Source organism: Corvus moneduloides, chromosome 1 (genome assembly GCF_009650955.1).
Source record: "Corvus moneduloides isolate bCorMon1 chromosome 1, bCorMon1.pri, whole genome shotgun sequence".
Taxonomy (NCBI): domain Eukaryota; kingdom Metazoa; phylum Chordata; class Aves; order Passeriformes; family Corvidae; genus Corvus; species Corvus moneduloides.
In genome coordinates, this window is record NC_045476.1 from 76,049,000 (window position 1) to 76,069,120 (window position 20,121).

Sequence of the window (20,121 nt, forward strand, 5' to 3'; positions counted from 1 at the left end):
TAGTGGATCAATGTGGTAGGGCAATAGCAACCCACAAATCATGTCTTTCATTTCTCCCTGTGATGGTCAGCAACACAGTATGTGAACTCCTAAACCATCCATCTACCCTTATCTGCTCTTCCTTTGTGCCTTGGGCTGGCCCACACGTGCATCTGCCCGGAGCAGGGGGCTCCTCCCTTCCAGCTGTCTGAAAGGTGTCTCATGGCAAAGACAGGTGGGACACAGAAGGATGCGGGCGGCTGTGGGTTTGGAGAGGTAGGACAGCCTTGCTGATTACTTTCAAGGGGAAGGTTTCTCTCTGGGTATTGAGACTGCCCCGTGTTGGACAACCTGAATAAACAGCTTCCTTCCAAGACCTTGGGGGGTGGAAAAAAAGCAAAAAAAGGCTGAGCGCAATTGTTTCTCCTCAAAAAAAAGCTGACAGTGGAACTAGTGGAACTGATGCAATGATGAACAAAACATTCCTGTTTTCCATCCATTCTGGATCAGCTGGTATTGAGACAGAACAGGAGTTTAATGCTCTGACAGCTCCCGATGCAAGGGCTGAGCACACCTACTGTAAAGAGGAGACTCAGGACCAAATGCTGAATTGCCACACTGAGCTCACTGTAGTTTGAATGTAGCAATTTTGTGTCCATCCACACTGTGAGGTATCTCAAGGAGAGCATTATTGAACCTGCAGTCCAGAGAGTCTGGGACATTTGTCAGCTAAATAAAGCAAATGCAAATACAGATGTGGTACCTCTGGTGGGCCAATTGTGCAGTTTTGGTCTTCTCCTGCAATCCCAAACATTACAGAAATCTTTTGATAACATTTGACTTCTGAGGTTTTTTTTTCTTTCTTTCTTTCTTTGGTTAGTTGGTTTGTCTAGTTTGGTCCTTCTGCTGTTAAGCTTTGCTTTGTGTATGGGTCTGAAGGCAGGAAGAGAAATGGCTGAATTTATAAGAATTGCTTGGTTTAAAAGGTGTCAGTCTCATTCAGTGGTGATTTGCCAACAAGCACTAGGCAAAGAAAGAAATTGTCATTTATTTGTATGTGCCTAGAGGTCAGTGTTGCCAGTTATGACATTCCTTCATTAAGTGAATAGGGAAAATAAACCGATCCAGAAATGCAATCTGAATTTACAGAGACATGTCTTAATTCTGATTAAGAAGGAAAGGTTATCTTGAAATGGACAAAAAGATCGGTACATTTTTAGTGCTTTTCCCAGTAATGACTTTATCTGAGCAGAAGTCTTCAATTTTAGTATTAATGAAAATTTAATAAACCTATTCATTTTCTTTTAACTTGAACTGAACTTGCATTAATCTCAACCATTCACATACTTTGTATGAAAAATCTCAGCCATCTTATTAAAACAGTGCTACCATGCGTGTGGGAGCTGGCACGTGTCTGCCAGATAGTGTCAAGTACAGGATCCTCAACATACAGGTCAGCCTGGCATTCTTCATCTAATAGTTAACCCCACTAAGCTCTGCAATTGATCCAAAGCAGTAATGTTGGTTTGACAGTTGCAACTTCTGCTTTCACCTCAATTTCCTTCTTTCCTGAATAGTCTGCTAACTGAACACAGTGAATAGAAGGATGATTTCTCTTCTATGCAATTTTAAAATTTGTCATCAAATTTCTCTTGGTAACTTTTAAGTTGTTCTCTTTAAGTCTTTTAGGCACGAATCTGCTTTCCCCGCAACTTAGATGTATAACACTTTCTTCCTTACTCCCTTTCACTTTCCTTTTCCTATAACAGAGCCATTGAGCCAAAGCAAATTTCCTGCTTCTGCAACGTAAAGACTTTGGCTCACATGCCCTGCAGCAATCTGCAACAGCTTGGGGCAGCTCTGCTTCCTGGGGAATGTCTCTGCTAGAGGTGGCCCCTCATATGGGAGCAAACAGGAACACATGACCCTTTCCCTGTGGTGGCAATTCCCAGTCTGGTGTATCAGCTTACACTGAGCCTCCAGAGTCTGGGCTCAGCACATTTATTATCCAAATAGTCCCTAAGGGACTGTAAAGCTGGGGTGTGACAAGACTGCTGCAAAGCAGGTATGGCAGATGCACAGAGGCCTAGGTGTCATTTGACAGTGACTCAGGAGACGGATTCTTATTGAGGCCACATTCTTTTAATATCAAGTGCAAAGGCAGCTGTTGAGTGAGCTGGTCAAAGCTAGAAATTCAGTAGCTAAGCAAGAAACCCACCCCTTGCCATATGCACAAACAGGGTTAACAACTCTAGAGCACAAAAATAATCCTGCTACAGTTCCAGGTAAAAATCCTGGCTATTAAGAGCAAGACAATTCATTTGTCCCATAGATCCTGACCCGTAGACAGACAGTGCTCCTGCAGGCTTTCGGGTTGGCACTCTGGCTCACCAACTGCTGGTGCTGGAGATCTCCAAGGAAGCCCACTGATGCTGATGCTGGAGAGGAAGCAAACACCCTCCAGACCCAAACACCAACACTGACTGGTGTGAGAGGGCAGGAAAAAACCAGGATTCCTTTTTCTCTCTACTTTGATTATGGGAAGCTGCATACTTTACAAATGGGAGCTGTAGTCTACAAAGGAAGGCAATTCATGCACATACCATTACATTCATATTTATTTTTTCCCTTTTCTGGTATCTGTCATAGCTTTACTATTGCCTTGTAAGTATGTGTAAAAGCCTAAGGCTGCCCATAAGGGTTTCCAGTTGTTTAAGACACTCTGTAAGGGTATATCCTTTTGCAACACTACTCATTATGTGTTTTGTTGCTCCAAGGCACAAGTGTAGTGCTCTCACAATCAGTCTTGGGCTTTTAAAGGTTGAGTATGGGCACCATATTCCCTGGTAAAGGAAAAAAAGTGGCAACTGGTACAAAAAGTGTTAAAATAAACTTGGCCGTGTACTTTGCTGTTTGACAAGCAGCAATGGTATAATCTGCCATGAAATACCACGAGTGTTAGCAACCACAAGCAGGCAGGATGGCAATGTGAGCAAGGAGAACTTCAGAGAGAGTTTTGCACCCATCCTTGAAGGGAATCCCTTGGGAATCAGTGAAGGTAAATGCTATATTGTCAGTTAAACTGCTAGCTGCAGTATTCAAAATTCTTCAAATGTATTTGAATTAGGACATTAGTGTTCAGGTATTTAGATAGAATATCCAAAAGAATGGAGAAAAAAATCTTCTCTCTGTAGTCTCATATCTGAACACTACTTGAAATACCACTCAGGAGAGCAGTCTATGGGTTTTTCCTTCCAAAGAGTCTTCAGACGCTGGGTCCAGGCAGTCAGCATCTCCTTCCTCTTCTCCTCAGAGACATTCTCTGGAGCATAAGAGATGTGAGGTTCAAGGACTTTGACACCACAGAAGTGCATGATTCCATGCTGGATGCAAAACAAAGAAGGAAATGCCTCAGGAAATATTTACTTTTTTACTTTCATTTGAAGAACATGGAAGATTCAAATCTGTTCTGTTTCTTTGACCCAGTATCAGTCAGGTTCTCTAAACCTGTGCATTTATCAGGAGAAGGAAAATAAATTGCAAAAATTCACTACCTATCCGGGCAGTCACTATTGAAGGCATTCAGCAGAATGGCATAAAAGACACTGAAAGATAAGGGCAGCTTAATTTATTCTGCTCTGTGGAATTTATTTTTAGCTGCTGTTAATTCCACAGAACTGTCCCCTTTGGCAGCTGTTCACTGTTCAGTTTGCAAGGATCACAGGCAGCCAAAAGTTCATTTTCCAGTTTGAAACTCCTCAGATTGGTCTCTAACTGCAGTGTGTTTCACGTCTACTTCTAAGATGGGGTTTTTTTTAACCTCTTGCCTCTGGCTTAGCCAAATGATTCTGTAGGAAGGCTAGTGCCTGTGGAATCAGCTCTATTGGAATGTGCCATTTCCCCTGTGCGTATTTTTGAATTCAGAGTTGTGATTCACGTTTTTGCCATGTTGACCTGCAAACTCTGCAGTTGGACAGCTCTTCAGAAGCAGGCAGCTGGTAACTGTGTGGGGAGGAGACCATGGAATTTTAGCTCATCTGTTGTATTGTATCAGGAAGAAGCTGGCAAAACTTCCCTTACCGCCTGTATTTCCCAAACCATGCTCAGCACTTCTGATAAAAGAGTAGCAATTAGAAGAGGAATGCTAACTTTTGTGTATTGATTGTTACTGCCAGGGTAATGTGTGGCTCCCCTCCTGCCTTGCATCCTACATGAATTGGGTAAGCATGGGGAACAGAAATCCTGCATGGCTGAGCTAAAGGAAATCCCGTAACAGCAGGGAAACTGAAAAGGCTGACAGCATAAGCTTTCTCTAGATTCCAAGCTGGAGGAAGAGGGACAAAACAACTTTAAAAGTCAGTGTACTTTTAAAGTAGTCCCAGGATTTTAGGTAACAGTTTATGACCTGCACATCTTTGGAACTGATAACTTGATTATTTCTTATTATATTCCATATAAAACAAAGAATAAATCAATTGTTAAAAATAGTTGGAATAATAAAAATTGACATAAACAACAACAAAGTGTTCATATATTATACCTGCATGGGCCACAGGACATAGCGAATATCACCACTGATACCTTCTTTTGAATAAATCTCTTGGCTTCCTCCCGTGGTGAAAGAAAACAGGGATAATTTGTCCTAGAATTAGGAAAGTGGTGGTTGATTAAGACATGTTTAAAGAAGAGTGGCTGAATGGTTCAAGAGATATTCAGGGAAACCTGGACAGCATAGATTTCTAGGGGAGAGGGTGACCTCTTCTTTCCCAGACCTTACATGAAGTGGAAGTTCCGAGGCAAAGATTGATGTCATACAATTAGACAGTGGACTGTGTGCCTTTGGGAAGAGATAGGTTAAAGAAAAGGAATTATATGGCTGACACCCTTCTGTGAAGCAGGGCTGATACACTACTTCAACACAGTGTAAAGTGAGAGCTCTAAACAGCTACAATGGAAAAGAAGGACCAAGGCCCCAAAGGACATGGTGCAAACCTTGACCTTAATAAAACAATTCCAAAAACGTACCTGGAGCAAACCACCATCATAAGCCTTTGACAAATCGTAAGCAAAGCCTTGGACCAGGACTCTGTCCATCCAGCCCTTCAGGATCGCAGGCATGCTGAACCAAAACAAGGGAAACTAGGCAAAGAGAAAATTTCCTGGTTAGCACAGAGAGTCTGGGCCACCCTTAGGCCTGGTTTCCAGGACAAATCCTGTCCTCTGAACCTGCTCAGATCCCGTACGTGCCTTCTTGCAGCTCTCTGTCAGGAGAGGCAGTAACTCTGCTTGGCAAAAGGAACTGAAGTGCTTGCTGTTTGCAGTAACGTCAGGGCCAGACCTGAGCACCTGCAGCACACCAACACCGTGCTGCATGTGAGGGCTCCCATCCAGATTAAAGTTGGAATTTGATGAAGTAGGAGGGTGCCATTTAGTTCAGATTTACGACTGTACAGAATCATGTCTCCTATGGCTAAAATGCAAAAGGATCGAATATCTTATCAGCAGCATTGACATCTGGTGATCCGTTCTGATCTGACAGTCTGCTGACAAATGCCGCGGGATCTTAGGAAAGACTTCTTTTCAAACCCTGCTGACATCATGACCCCAAATCCCTTTACTGAGAAGAAAAAGACGTCTTTAACAGTTGGACCCTTGGTTTCTAGCTCTTCCAGTTAGCCCATGAGACTGCATCCCAAAGCTATCATGTCTTTGTGGCATTATCTTCACTGCTTTATGGGCTCTTATACTAGGCTGCATCACTACTCCTAAACCTTTGTACACACTGCACACAGAGGAAGAAATTCTATAAACATGTAACCACACGTGGCTTAATTCAAGGTGGAAACACTGTGGACACAGGGCAAACACCACAGTCACTACAAGTGGTGAGTTTAGTCTGTAGCAAATTTTGAATTCCTTTATGATGTCCCTTAGAGGCTTTTTAAATCTCTTTCTTTTCTTGTTTTTTTTCTGCACCAGAACCCACTCAACTCTTCAGAGCATTCTACAGACAGAAAGTAGCAAGCAACCACTTCCTTCAGGGCATGCCTTACTGTTCTCATCTGGGAAGCAAGAGTGTGAAAATGACAATGACTTACAGTGAAATGCTTCATTGAGATATGGCCCCATCCTAAATTTAATCTAACACTGGACAGAGGAATATATCTAGAGATGTCTAAGGCCAACAGGCACACTACGAAATGTAAGGCTACTATTTCCCTTCACAGTTCTTTGGGGTTTGCAGACACCGGGGACACCGCTGGCACAGCGGGCAATAGAGATGGGCTGTAAAGATCCATTAGCAATTCCCAGTAGTGCTTCTGCAACTTGGCAACAAATGAGAACAGTCTGCTTGGGAAAGCCCAATTCCCTGACCTTGCTGGCTGCCCCCAGCTCCTTGCCCAGAAAATAATCCTTGCTCTGCTTTCTGCCAGCCTGCCTGACATCCATGGTCACATAGGACATTGTGCACCGAGACAGGAAGTTTGGCCCCGTGTTGGGGAGTTCCTGGGGTTGCTGTTGTTTCAACCTGCATCACTTTGCTACTCAGTTACTGGATTTGCTGTAATAATGACCCAGGTAATTGTACTACTGATCTGTAACTTTTACTGTACCATTACCTAGAGATAAAATGAACATCTCAACTGAATTCTGTTTAAAATAATGACCTGAAAAATCAGCAGGTCTGCTTCCTGCACCTTCTTCTGCTCTTCAACCAGGTCTTTGGACAAACCTCCTCTCTTGTAAGCTTCCCAGGTCTCCACACCGTAATTGAACACTTCTGAGTTGTGCAGGTGACCTGTGGGTAGAAGTGAACAGTCATTCCTTGCTCCATATCCAGTATCAGAGCCAGATAAGAGTTAAATACAGGCTGCAATCTACAGTTTATTTTTGGGAGCGGACTTTAAGAAATGCTGATGTCAGGTCAGTAAGTTTCTTATTAATCTCTTGATGATCCAAGGGCTGGAGCACCTCTCCTATTAAGACAGAGTAGTTGGGATTGTATAGCATGGGGAAGATTTCAAGGAGACTTTTTTCAACCTTCTGATATCTGACAGGGGGCTTACAAGTCACTGGTTTTTGGAAAAGGTATATTTTGGCTGGTCTCACCAACAATGTCATTTCTTGTTGCTCTGGGCTCAAACTGCATGGCATATAAATCCGACACGGTGACACTGCAGCCCTGCTTGGTCAATTCTTCCACAGCAATCTTCAACAAAGACCCGTTGAAGGACTTGGGCTCTTGATGTGCATAGACTATCAGAACTTTCTTCCCTGGAGGCAGAAAGAAAACCAGGAGACCATTTGGAATTTAGGAGGCAGATGCAGAAGAGTTTGTAGAGTTGGGGCTTGTTCCTTGCTTTTTCTGTAGTGTCCTTTCCCAGGGGCCCAAAATCAGTGAAAGCAGAGTGACAGTGGCAGCATTTGACCCCTGCTCAGCAGCAGTGAGTGACTCCTGAGGCACTAATTGCTGGATGTGCCCAGCCCATCAATTCTGTGCTACACTGGGCTTTCCTAGGTGGAACTCAGTGGACAGAGGGGATATTCCACAGCAGGTCACTCTGCCCTCCACCAGTACAATCCCCCACTTCTCCTGAGACAACATTTCTGTTGGTCTGATTCCACTACTGCCGAAAAACCAGTGCCGGCTTAGATTGCCTCAAAGTGTCACGGAAACAACTTCTGCGAGAACACCTTCCTACTGCAGTGGGGGATGCCGTCATCTTTCAGTTTAGTGCTGTGGAAGTGACAGCCTCGGGATACATGTTTAAGATGCCTCTGTCCCGCTTCAGCACCATCACAGCGACCTCTATAGACAGCAACGGGATTTTTTTCTCAGAGATAGACTGCTGTGTGTATCTCGAACTCCTGTCAAAGTCGACTCACGGTAAACTGAGTGGCCAAGCGGGTGTGTTGGGATGGAGCTTCTTAGAGGCATGTAACAAGGTTTTGCTTAAAGCGCTCCATGGTGTGCTCAAAGTTTTATTGCGCCTAGGTAATTCAATTTTAATAATTCTATTAAAAATCATTAATTTGTGAAAACAAAGGAAAGATCTTGTATGGGGTAGTAGTTGTTTGTAGATAACCAGAGAGGGAAATCTACAGGGACTATTGAAAATGACAGGGTCTGCAAAACATGCAGCTCTTGCTTCCTGACTGCCAAGACAAAAAGTCAGGCATGTCCTGAACTCAGTTTCTCTGCAGGACAGCTTCTGGATGTGGGTGCATAGTGTCCATGAAACAAGAGCTACGCAAAAAAGACTATTAAACCTTGCAGGTCAAATGCTGTCATAAAATCAATGTGCATATAAACTCTTTAAACCCCTGCTCTACACCGTACTCTGGAATTTCAGGAGCAGTTACGGCTTTGCTGTTTCTGCCAGGTCTCCATGAACAGAGCTCAGTGACCAGACGCGTCACATGCTCCAAAAGGTGCTAAGTTTGAGTCTGCAAAAATGCTGATTTGTTTCCATTTCGGTGGAGCTGAGGGCACTTGGACACACAGTGTCTGGAGAGGCTGGAGTTTTCCAAGGCATCACTTACTGAGGTAATTTCAGTCGTTTGGAAAACTAAGACCTCAGTGTCCCAAGCAAACACGGCAGAGAGGCCCCATCCCTGAGGTGCCCAGCGCCCAGGCCTGGAGCGAGCAGCATTTTCATTCGCATTTGCTCTTACCTGCCATTGTTGGGGAGCGCTGGGGAGCTTGTCTCCTGATAATCCGGTACTGCCTGAGAATTCAAGTGAGAGATTTGCTGGTGAGAAACACCAGGAGCAGGTGCGCGGAGAATCGCTGCGTCAGTGGGAAATGTGCCATGGTGTGAGTACAGGCGCTCACGCACAGAAGGGCACTGGCCAAGCGCGACCCTCCGGACCCGACCGGGCCGGGCCGTCGGCATTCCTGGGGAGCAGGAGGGAAGCCCCCGGCTCTCGGCCCGAGCCCTGGAGCAGGAATTCTCCTCCGGCCGCCGGACCGGCACTTGGCGGCCGCGGCACGGCCCGGGGCTGCGCCGGGTGCATCGCGCCGCTCCCGGTCCCGTGCCGCCCTCTGGAAAGCGGCTTCGGAACAGCCCCCAGCGCAAGCCGGGTGCCCTTACCTACTCCTCGGGGCCCGGAGCACACCGGCGCCGGGGCTGGGAGCGCTCCTTCCCGGCGGCCCCGCTGTCCGCCCGCCCCGGGCCCAGGGGCAGCGCCGGGGCGGGATCGGGATCGGCGCCGCCCACGGCTCCGGCTCCGCTCGAGGGCGCGCTCGGCCGGGAGCGCGCCTCCGCTGCTGCGACCGCATGTGAGACCTACATCATCTCTAGATATTTTTGTTATTCTGGGTTTTCGCTCTTCTCCAAGTACAGAGCTCGTCCTTCATTTCTCCCAGCAACGTAGTATGTGAACTCCTAAACCATCCATCTACCCTTATCTGCTCTTCCTTTGTGCCTTGGGCTGGCCCACACGTGCATCTGCCCGGAGCAGGGGGCTCCTCCCTTCCAGCTGTCTGAAAGGTGTCTCATGGCAAAGACAGGTGGGACACAGAAGGATGCGGGCGGCTGTGGGTTTGGAGAGGTAGGACAGCCTTGCTGATTACTTTCAAGGGGAAGGTTTCTCTCTGGGTATTGAGACTGCCCCGTGTTGGACAACCTGAATAAACAGCTTCCTTCCAAGACCTTGGGGGGTGGAAAAAAAGCAAAAAAAGGCTGAGCGCAATTGTTTCTCCTCAAAAAAAAGCTGACAGTGGAACTAGTGGAACTGATGCAATGATGAACAAAACATTCCTGTTTTCCATCCATTCTGGATCAGCTGGTATTGAGACAGAACAGGAGTTTAATGCTCTGACAGCTCCCGATGCAAGGGCTGAGCACACCTACTGTAAAGAGGAGACTCAGGACCAAATGCTGAATTGCCACACTGAGCTCACTGTAGTTTGAATGTAGCAATTTTGTGTCCATCCACACTGTGAGGTATCTCAAGGAGAGCATTATTGAACCTGCAGTCCAGAGAGTCTGGGACATTTGTCAGCTAAATAAAGCAAATGCAAATACAGATGTGGTACCTCTGGTGGGCCAATTGTGCAGTTTTGGTCTTCTCCTGCAATCCCAAACATTACAGAAATCTTTTTTTAACATTTGACTTCTCAGCTTTTTGTTTTGTTTTGTTTTTTTGTTTTTGTTTGGTTCTTCTACTTTTGAGCTTTGCATTATTTATGGAGCTGATGGAAGGAAGAGAAATGGCTGAATTTATAAGAATTGCTTGGTTCAAAAGGTTTAAGTCTCATTCAGTGGGGTCTTGCCAGCATGTACTAGGCAAATAAAGGGAGAAACTGGCATCTATTTGCATGTGCTTATAGGTTACACCTTTGATATGTAGCTGGTTTTTTTGCCAGCAGGATGAAAATTGCTGTGTGTGAAATTTGCAGGTTTCATTGCACCACTGGAAAAATTGTAGGGACTGATGAATAAAAAGCATCAAATCTTCACAGTGCCAGACCAACCTGGAATGGTTACCTAGCTCCTTAGTCTTAACTAAAAATCCAGTCACAGTAAGCTTGTGTCATAATGGGAAGGCAACTTTGAATCTGTTTTCCTGGTATTCATTTTAAGGGCTGTATTGTAGTAGTAAGCTTTGCCAACAAAGGTTTAATTTTTAACTCTCCTTCCTCTCCTCCTGTAGTTTGCTGCCAGGTATCTCTAAAGAGACTTTTCCTCCTCCATTTCTCTGATGAATTGCAAGTTCTGTAGGGACCTGAGCGTAATCATTCTCTGGCTCTCCCTGGCTTAACACTCTGCCTGGCCCAGCAAGGATGAGTGTTCTCTCACACAGGAGCTTTCCGGAGATGACTCAATGCTGGAATGTTAATTCTGGGCTCCACACCCTGTCCAGAACTCTGGGGCGGGGGGTCATCAGTGGGCAAAACTCTAAGGAGATACTTGTCTATAATCTTTCTGTAATCTACCTTTTAAATCTAAAAATAAAGCATTATCTGGTCTGATTGATCCCCCTGCTGTCCAACAGCCATCAAGATATTATGCTGTAGAGGTAATTTTAGAGAAAGAAGCCGTGATCTCAGCTAGCTTTGGATCATGCGTGAACCAAAACTTGTGTTGTTTTTCTCTGAGCCCTCAGAGGGCTGCGATGGGAGAAACTGCAGCAACAACAGAGTTGATGCTTGTGGAGAAGGGCTGCATTCCCCTGAGAGTGTGAATGCAGAATGGGAGGCCCAAGGGCCTTAGGAACCACTGTGTTTGGTGACTGACCGCATCCACAATTTTTCACTGCAGTTAAGTTCAGAAGACGACTACCTGACGTTTCCCATAGATGCTGAGCTGTGGCCTAGCAACAGATGACAGAAATACAAGGGTGTATGTGTAGAGTACATTGAGAGGATTTAATTTTCTCTTGGATTCTTGCTGAATTCCAGGGAAGAACCACCTTTGCTCTGTGTGTCTCACTGGGGTACAACAGTATTTGCAGCTTTGGCAATCTTTTGTGTGGACAAGCTGGTTAGGTCTTGGTTTATTCTCTCTGTTGGATGTCAACAAAATGCTTTCTCATTTCATCAATTCAGAAACAACTATGGGGTATTTTGACTCCACAGTCCTAGGGATGAAGCTGTTCTTTTGTCTCCTTCCTGAGTTTTTCAAACATACCGGAATTCCTGTGCATTCAGGCGGCATGAAACTGAGCATTTTAATACTCTTAGAATGATGAGACAATTACCCAGCACTAATTCAAGTGCATCCTCAGCTTAAATTCTTTGCATCTCTTCTGTAAAGTGTAGGCTCTTTAGGCTTTAAAATATCTAATAACACAGTAGGATTTTTCTTAAAAAAAAAAAAGCCGTACTTGCATTATGCATGGTATTTGTTATTGGCTGTTTCTCATTTCAGCACAACCTTTTGATAATTAGTCTATTCCTCTGCAAGCAGTCAGCTCATCTCAGTGATGTTGCTTCAGGAACCAAATATTAAACCACAGAATGAACTATACCTGGCTTTAAATGTCAGGTTTTTTGAAACCTGGATTAAAGGCACCTTACCACAAGATATCAGTCTTGGTTTCTGTAGGCTATGAAGCTTCTTGGTAACAGAGTTCAAATGGGGATCTGTTTGCTTTCCTCAATTGTTCTGCAGTTGCAAGCATGTTTGACCTGCCATTTCAGAACATCAAATAAAAGAAATACAGTAATGATTTCTGGAAAAAATTGTCAGAGAAAAAGATCAGAGCATTGCCTAGACATCTGTGGGAGAGGAGGACCACCAGCAACACAAAACCAATCCTCAGACTAAATGGAAGTGGAAAGCATGTTCCTTATACCCTTCTCCCCAGCCTGAAGAGCAGCTACAAGTTACACACCTAATTCTAGTTTCATTCTCATGAAATCAATGCTGGTTTGGCAGGGTAACATTTGACTTTTAGCATAATGTGATTTGGAAGGACAACCATTCTTTAGTTTAAAATGGCTGTAACATTTCCAGTGCTACTAAGAAAGTAATACTTCCTTTGTCTCTCCTTATTAACCACAGACCTGTCTCTGTTGGTTTTCTATGTGGTAAAATTCTCCTGAGTTTTGGAAGGCATGTGTCAGAACACATGTGCAGCCCAGCACAGTGCCCTGCATAGCAGGCACTGAAAGCATGTCAGGACAAGGACAATAACTCTTAGCTCAGCACCCACTGTCACTGCACAGTTGATGGCTTCCAAAGCGTTGCAACAGCAGCATCCTTGTGTGACCTGAAAACTTTGGCTAACATGCCCTGCAACAGACATGGGCTACAGTTTGGGGCAGCTTTGCTTCCTGGGAAATATCTCTGCTAGGTGTGGCCCTTCACTTCATACGGGAGCAAACAGGAACACATGACTGGTGTGAGAGGGCAGGAAAAAAACAGGATCCCATTTTGTCTCTACTAAGGCTAATCAAAATAGAGACGTCCCTTTGATTTTAGGAAGCTGCATACTTTACAAATGGGAGCTGTAGTCTACAAAGGGAGGCAATTCATGCACATATCAATATACAAAATTTGCACTTATTTTTTCCCTTTTCTGGTATCTGTCATAGCTTTACTATTGCCTTGTAAGTATGTGTAAAAGCCTAAGGCTGCCCATAAGGGTTTCCAGTTGTTTAAGACACTCTGTAAGGGTATATCCTTTTGCAACACTACTCATTATGTGGTTTTGTTGCTCCAAGGCACAAGTGTAGTGCTCTCACAATCAGTCTTGGGCTTTTAAAGGTTGAGTATGGGCACCATATTCCCTGGTAAAGGAAAAAAAGTGGCAACTGGTACAAAAAGTGTTAAAATAAACTTGGCCGTGTACTTTGCTGTTTGACAAGCAGCAATGGTATAATCTGCCATGAAATACCACGAGTGTTAGCAACCACAAGCAGGCAGGATGGCAATGTGAGCAAGGAGAACTTCAGAGAGAGTTTTGCACCCATCCTTGAAGGGAATCCCTTGGGAATCAGTGAAGGTAAATGCTATATTGTCAGTTAAACTGCTAGCTGCAGTATTCAAAATTCTTCAAATGTATTTGAATTAGGACATTAGTGTTCAGGTATTTAGATAGAATATCCAAAAGAATGGAGAAAAAAATCTTCTCTCTGTAGTCTCATATCTGAACACTACTTGAAATACCACTCAGGAGAGCAGTCTATGGGTTTTTCCTTCCAAAGAGTCTTCAGACGCTGGGTCCAGGCAGTCAGCATCTCCTTCCTCTTCTCCTCAGAGGCATGCTCTGGAGCATAAGAGATGTGAGGTTCAAGGACTTTGACACCACAGAAGTGCATGATTCCATGCTGGATGCAAAACAAAGAAGGAAATGCCTCAGGAAATATTTACTTTTTTACTTTCATTTGAAGAACATGGAAGAGTCAAATCTGTTCTGTTTCTTTGACCCAATATCAGTCAGGTTCTCTAAATCTATGCATTTATCAGGAGAAGGGAAGGAAATTGCTGCTAATTGCTCTCTTTGGATGCTGTATGCTGTTCAATTTGCAAGGAAAAGGGACAGTCAAAAGTTCATTGTCCGGTTTAAACTTTCTCATTGTTCCTGAACTGCAGTGTGTTTCACATCTACTTCTGTGTTGGTTTCTTGGATTGTTTGGTGGTTTTTGTTTGTTGCTGTTTTGTTTTGTTTACAAGTTTTTGCCTCTGGCGTAGCCATATGATCCTGTATGAAGGCTTGTGCCTGTGGAAGTTCAGCTTGCCCTTTTCCCTCTGTGTGTTTCTGAATTTAGAATTGTTTCATGTTTCTGTCACATTTACTTGTGAGCTCTGAAGTTGGACAGCTCCTCAGGGGTATGGGAGCTTGTATCTGTAGTGGGGAGGAGACTATGTGTGACTCCCCTCCTGTCCCACATCCTACATGAATTGGGTAACCACAGGGAACAGAAATCCTATATGGCTGAGCTAAAGGAAATCCTGTAACACCAGAGACACTGGAAAGGCTGACAGCAGAAGCTTTCCCCAGATTCCAAGCTGGAGGAAGGGGGACAAAACAACTTTAAGACTCTGTGGACTTTTGAAGTAGTCTCAGCATTTTAGGGCCCTGTTTATAACCTGCAGATGCTTGGAGCAGGCAACTTAATTATTTCTTATTATGTTTTGTATAAAATAATCAATAAAAATGTTGTTTATAAATAGCTGGAATAGTAAAAATTATGGCAAACAGTAACCAAATATTCCTGTATTATACCTGCATGGGCCATAAGAGATAGCGAATATCACCTCTGGTTGCATGCTTCTCTTTGCTTCCTCCCGTGGTGAAAGAAAACAGGGATAATTTGTCCTAGAATTAGGAAAGCAGTGCTTGAGTTAGACATGTTTTAAGAGGAGTGGCCAAACAGTTCAAGAGATATTCAGGGGAACCTGGACAGCATGAATTTCTAGAGGAAGGGGTGTCCTCTTCCTTCCCAGACATTGTAACGATTGGCAGTTGTAAGGCAAAGATCGATGTCATACAATTACATCAATGGACTGAGTGTTTGGGCTTTGGGCAGAGATGGGTTAAAAAGAAAACTAATTATGTGTCTGACACCCTTGTGTGAAGGAGAGCTGATCCTTGTTCTTCCTTATGCAACGTTTGGAAAACTGTGGCTGGAAAGCCCTCTGTTACTGTGGAAATCTTTATTCCTGTCCTCTCTGACTGCAGAAATTTTTGCTAAAGTCCCCCTTCAAACTTGGCCTTGCTTAACCACCATGTTTCTTCTGCTTCTGTGACTATGGTATTAGCCACGTACTCAGCTTCTCTCATCTCAGTTTTAGCTTCTGTAATCGAACTAATATTTTCCCAGTGCAGTATCCCAAGTGTCTTGAGCCTGTAATATGCAGCCATATGTAGCCATATGCAGCTGTAATCATTGGGGATTATGCCTATTTATCTCAGCAAGGCTTTTTTTTTTTTTTTTTTAGATTTTATTTCTTTAATTTTAGATTTCTGACATTTGAAGAAACTGAAATGTTTGGAATTATTAAGATGATCAGAACTAACAGAGATTAACATGCAGTGAAAGAAATGTGAAACTAATATTGATTGTTTTTTGATGCTCCATTTGTTACCAAATAAGATCTATCAGACACTGGGCCAGAATTTTCCAGGGATATTCCCAGTGCTGTGGAGAATTAAAAATGTATGAATTGACATCAAGAGATACTGTTCTTACCAAATTAAATGCTACAGAGAAGAAAAGGTTCAAAATAGATAGTTCTGACAGAGGCTCATACTCTGGGTATTTTCTGAGTATATTCAGATTTCTGGTTAAGTTTAATAGTTCAACTTTTAACATCTAATCCCAGAACAGGACTTTGATACCTCTTCTATTGTGTCAGTCATTACAGATAAGAGCAGTCCTACGGTGGTAGGAAGAATGATAGGCTGTTGCTATAGGAAATGGATCGACTTAAACAGTTTGCAAGCTGTATGTGATCACAGTGCACTCTGATACTCCTAATAAATGATGAAGCCCATATAGTAGGCCAATAAAGATCTCTAGGAGATTGCTTAAATCTTCAGGAACTGCTGCAGTCTCCTTATTTTCCTATCCTTCAGACAGTGTGAGCAGCCCAGAAAGCTACACAACATGTTACTGAAGCATTATTTCAGAGCAGTGTAAAGTGAGAGCTTTAAATCCTACAATGGAAAAGTAGGACCAAGGCCTCAAAGGACATGGTGCAAAACGTGACCTTAATAAAACAATTCCAAAAACGTACCTGGAGCAAACCACCATCATAAGCCTTTGACAAATCGTAAGCAAAGCCTTGGACCAGGACTCTGTCCATCCAGCCCTTCAGGATCGCAGGCATGCTGAACCAAAACAAGGGAAACTAGGCAAAGAGAAAATTTCCTGGTTAGCACAGAGAGTCTGGGCCACCCTTAGGCCTGGTTTCCAGGACAAATCCTGTCCTCTGAACCTGCTCAGATCCCGTACGTGCCTTCTTGCAGCTCTCTGTCAGGAGAGGCAGTAACTCTGCTTGGCAAAAGGAACTGAAGTGCTTGCTGTTTGCAGTAACGTCAGGGCCAGACCTGAGCACCTGCAGCACACCAACACCGTGCTGCATGTGAGGGCTCCCATCCAGATTAAAGTTGGAATTTGATGAAGTAGGAGGGTGCCATTTAGTTCAGATTTACGACTGTACAGAATCATGTCTCCTATGGCTAAAATGCAAAAGGATCTAATATCTTATCAGCAGCATTGACATCTGGTGATCCGTTCTGATCTGACAGTCTGCTGACAAATGCCGCGGGATCTTAGGAAAGACTTCTTTTCAAACCCTGCTGACATCATGACCCCAAATCCCTTTACTGAGAAGAAAAAGACGTCTTTAACAGTTGGACCCTTGGTTTCTAGCTCTTCCAGTTAGCCCATGAGACTGCATCCCAAAGCTATCATGTCTTTGTGGCATTATCTTCACTGCTTTATGGGCTCTTATACTAGGCTGCATCACTACTCCTAAACCTTTGTACACACTGCACACAGAGGAAGAAATTCTATAAACATGTAACCACACGTGGCTTAATTCAAGGTGGAAACACTGTGGACACAGGGCAAACACCACAGTCACTACAAGTGGTGAGTTTAGTCTGTAGCAAATTTTGAATTCCTTTATGATGTCCCTTAGAGGCTTTTTAAATCTCTTTCTTTTCTTGTTTTTTTTCTGCACCAGAACCCACTCAACTCTTCAGAGCATTCTACAGACAGAAAGTAGCAAGCAACCACTTCCTTCAGGGCATGCCTTACTGTTCTCATCTGGGAAGCAAGAGTGTGAAAATGACAATGACTTACAGTGAAATGCTTCATTGAGATATGGCCCCATCCTAAATTTAATCTAACACTGGACAGAGGAATATATCTAGAGATGTCTAAGGCCAACAGGCACACTACGAAATGTAAGGCTACTATTTCCCTTCACAGTTCTTTGGGGTTTGCAGACACCGGGGACACTGCTGACACAGCGGGCAATAGAGATGGGCTGTAAAGATCCATTAGCAATTCCCAGTAGTGCTTCTGCAACTTGGCAACAAATGAGAACAGTCTGCTTGGGAAAGCCCAATTCCCTGACCTTGCTGGCTGCCCCCAGCTCCTTGCCCAGAAAATAATCCTTGCTCTGCTTTCTGCCAGCCTGCCTGACATCCATGGTCACATAGGACATTGTGCACCGAGACAGGAAGTTTGGCCCCGTGTTGGGGAGTTCCTGGGGTTGCTGTTGTTTCAACCTGCATCACTTTGCTACTCAGTTACTGGATTTGCTGTAATAATGACCCAGGTAATTGTACTACTGATCTGTAACTTTTACTGTACCATTACCTAGAGATAAAATGAACATCTCAACTGAATTCTGTTTAAAATAATGACCTGAAAAATCAGCAGGTCTGCTTCCTGCACCTTCTTCTGCTCTTCAACCAGGTCTTTGGACAAACCTCCTCTCTTGTAAGCTTCCCAGGTCTCCACACCGTAATTGAACACTTCTGAGTTGTGCAGGTGACCTGTGGGTAGAAGTGAACAGTCATTCCTTGCTCCATATCCAGTATCAGAGCCAGATAAGAGTTGAATGCAGGTTGCTATTCACAGTTCTAAACTGAGTTACTGCTTTCTGTTTTTCCCCCTTTCTTGTCTTTGTTGGATATTCAGCATCATCTCAGATGATGGTGACTTGATTTTAAAATGGAGCATGTGGAGGCCGGTGGGCCTATGGATCAAGGGACAAAAAGAGTCCCCTGGTGGGACAGTCCCTAAGACCAAAGATCCTCCCCAGGTTAGGGTGACAGAAAAGGCTTCCCCCAGGATGCATTCTTCTGTTTTGCTAATGTACCCAGTTCTGCTTCCCTGGTTGGCCATTGGCCTCCCCGCCCATTTGTTACCTCATATGTCCCTGCCCTAGAAGGTTCTTCTCTCCCTGTTCCCCCCATTGGCCCTTGCCCCATCGCGGCTCCCTCAGAGTTTTCCCATTGGCTCCCATTCCCTAGCCCCGCCTGCGTACTGGCCCCATGCCCTCAGACCATTGGTTCCTGATGCTCTCATATGTAAACCTGGATCCTCCAATGTTCTTTGTCTTCGTCCCTGGAACCCTTCACGGGTGTGGCTGCATTAAACTCCTCCTGTGGAACCCCATACGAGGACCCTTCCCATCTCTTTGTCGTGGACCCATTTCCTGGAGCTGTCCGTGTGTGTGTGCGTGTACATGTGTGTGAGTGTGTGGTGGTCCTGCCGAGTGGCTTCGCCTTGGAGACGCTTTCAGAAGGTCGCTGCACCTCACCATCTGGCACTGCAAAATGCCACGACAGGAGAGGAATGTAGGATCTCAGAGTTCTGGGCCTTCACTTTCCTGTAGCAACACAGGAAGTGTAATATGAGGACCTAAGGACTCTGGTGATGCAGGGAGAAGATTTAAGAGAATGCTGTTAATTGTTCTGCCTTAGGGTTTACTGAGGCATCATGCACTTGTAAGCATTATGGAGCTGCTTTCCAGCCTCTATAACTGGGAAATTCACCAAGGGATAGGGAACCAGTATTGGCCGGCTCTACTGATTCAACTAGCACATCATCACTCTTAGCAGAAGACAGAGGCAGTAGTAGCCTTGTGAACTAAACTGTAGCAAGTCCCAGAATGTATCTGAAGACATTTCCTCCCCATGAGAAATGGACTTTAGAGACTGATTATGAACTCGTGCTAATGTGTTTTTCCCTGTCAGTAATCTCACTGTGATACAAAGTTCATGTTCAGGAGTGGACTTTTAGAAATGGAGATATCTGGTCATGAATAAGTTTCTTATTAATGAAATAAGTTTCTTATTAATCTCTTGATGATCCAAGAGCTGGAGCACCTCTCCTATCAAGACAGACTGAGAGTTGGGGTTGTATAGTATGGGGAAGATTTCAGGGAGACTTTTTTTTCAACCTTCTGATATCTGACAGGGGGCTTACAAGTCACTGGTTTTTGAAAAAGGTATATTTTGGCTGGTCTCACCAACAATGTCATTTCTTGTTGCTCTGGGCTCAAACTGCATGGCATATAAATCCGACACGGTGACACTGCAGCCCTGCTTGGTCAATTCTTCCACAGCAATCTTCAACAAAGACTCGTTGAAGGACTTGGGCTCTTGATGTGCATAGACTATCAGAACTTTCTTCCCTGGAGGCAGAAAGAAAACCAGGAGACCATTTGGAATTTAGGAGGCAGATGCAGAAGAGTTTGTAGAGTTGGGGCTTGTTCCTTGCTTTTTCTGTAGTGTCCTTTCCCAGGGGCCCAAAATCAGTGAAAGCAGAGTGACAGTGGCAGCATTTGACCCCTGCTCAGCAGCAGTGAGTGACTCCTGAGGCACTAATTGCTGGATGTGCCCAGCCCATCAATTCTGTGCTACACTGGGCTTTCCTAGGTGGAACTCAGTGGGCAGAGGGGGTATTCCATAGCAGATCACGCTGCCCTACATCAGGAAAACACTGCTCCTCCTATTCAGTCAACAAGGAAAGAGGAAATATTTTGTGTGTGGTAGGAGTTTTTTATAGATAACCAGACAACTAAAATTATAGGGATTATTGAACATGACAGGGTCTGTAAAACATGCAGCTCTTGCTTTCTGACTGCCAAGACCAAAGCTCAGGCATCTCCTAAGCTCAGTTTCTCTGGGACATAGCTTCTGGATGCACAGCTCAGAACAACA

General features: G+C 44.4%; 2 protein-coding genes across 2 annotated transcripts; both read right to left on the bottom strand.

Annotated features, from left to right (window-relative positions):
* Window positions 1-1,019: 1,019 nt before the first annotated feature.
* Window positions 1,020-9,262, bottom strand: LOC116442501 (ribosyldihydronicotinamide dehydrogenase [quinone]-like). Its single transcript, XM_032105607.1, has 7 exons — window positions 9,075-9,262; window positions 8,656-8,708; window positions 7,090-7,254; window positions 6,648-6,778; window positions 5,005-5,118; window positions 4,520-4,621; window positions 1,020-3,362 (listed from the first exon to the last, which is right to left on the bottom strand). The coding sequence occupies exons 1-7, from the start codon at window positions 9,260-9,262 to the stop codon at window positions 3,189-3,191; spliced, it is 927 nt and encodes a 308-aa protein (XP_031961498.1). The 3' UTR covers window positions 1,020-3,188.
* Window positions 9,263-11,326: 2,064 nt separating this feature from the next.
* On the bottom strand, window positions 11,327-19,586 carry LOC116447398 (ribosyldihydronicotinamide dehydrogenase [quinone]-like). Its single transcript, XM_032116546.1, is given in 6 exon segments — window positions 11,327-13,759; window positions 14,659-14,751; window positions 16,173-16,286; window positions 17,816-17,946; window positions 19,428-19,547; window positions 19,550-19,586. Coding segments are annotated over 6 exon segments (654 nt in total). The 5' UTR covers window positions 19,572-19,586; the 3' UTR covers window positions 11,327-13,585.
* Window positions 19,587-20,121: the final 535 nt, after the last annotated feature.

Bases quoted from the DNA above. Each gene is read 5' to 3' on its own strand.
- LOC116442501 (XM_032105607.1), bottom strand. From the start codon at position 9,262: ATGCGGTCGCAGCAGCGGAGGCGCGCTCCCGGCCGAGCGCGCCCTCGA. The intron at 6,779-7,089 runs GTGAGACCAGCC...TTCTACCCACAG, and splicing joins AACAAGAAATGACATTGTTG to GTCACCTGCACAACTCAGAA. The intron at 5,119-6,647 runs GTCATTATTTTA...CTCTTTGCCTAG, and splicing joins CAGACCTGCTGATTTTTCAG to TTTCCCTTGTTTTGGTTCAG.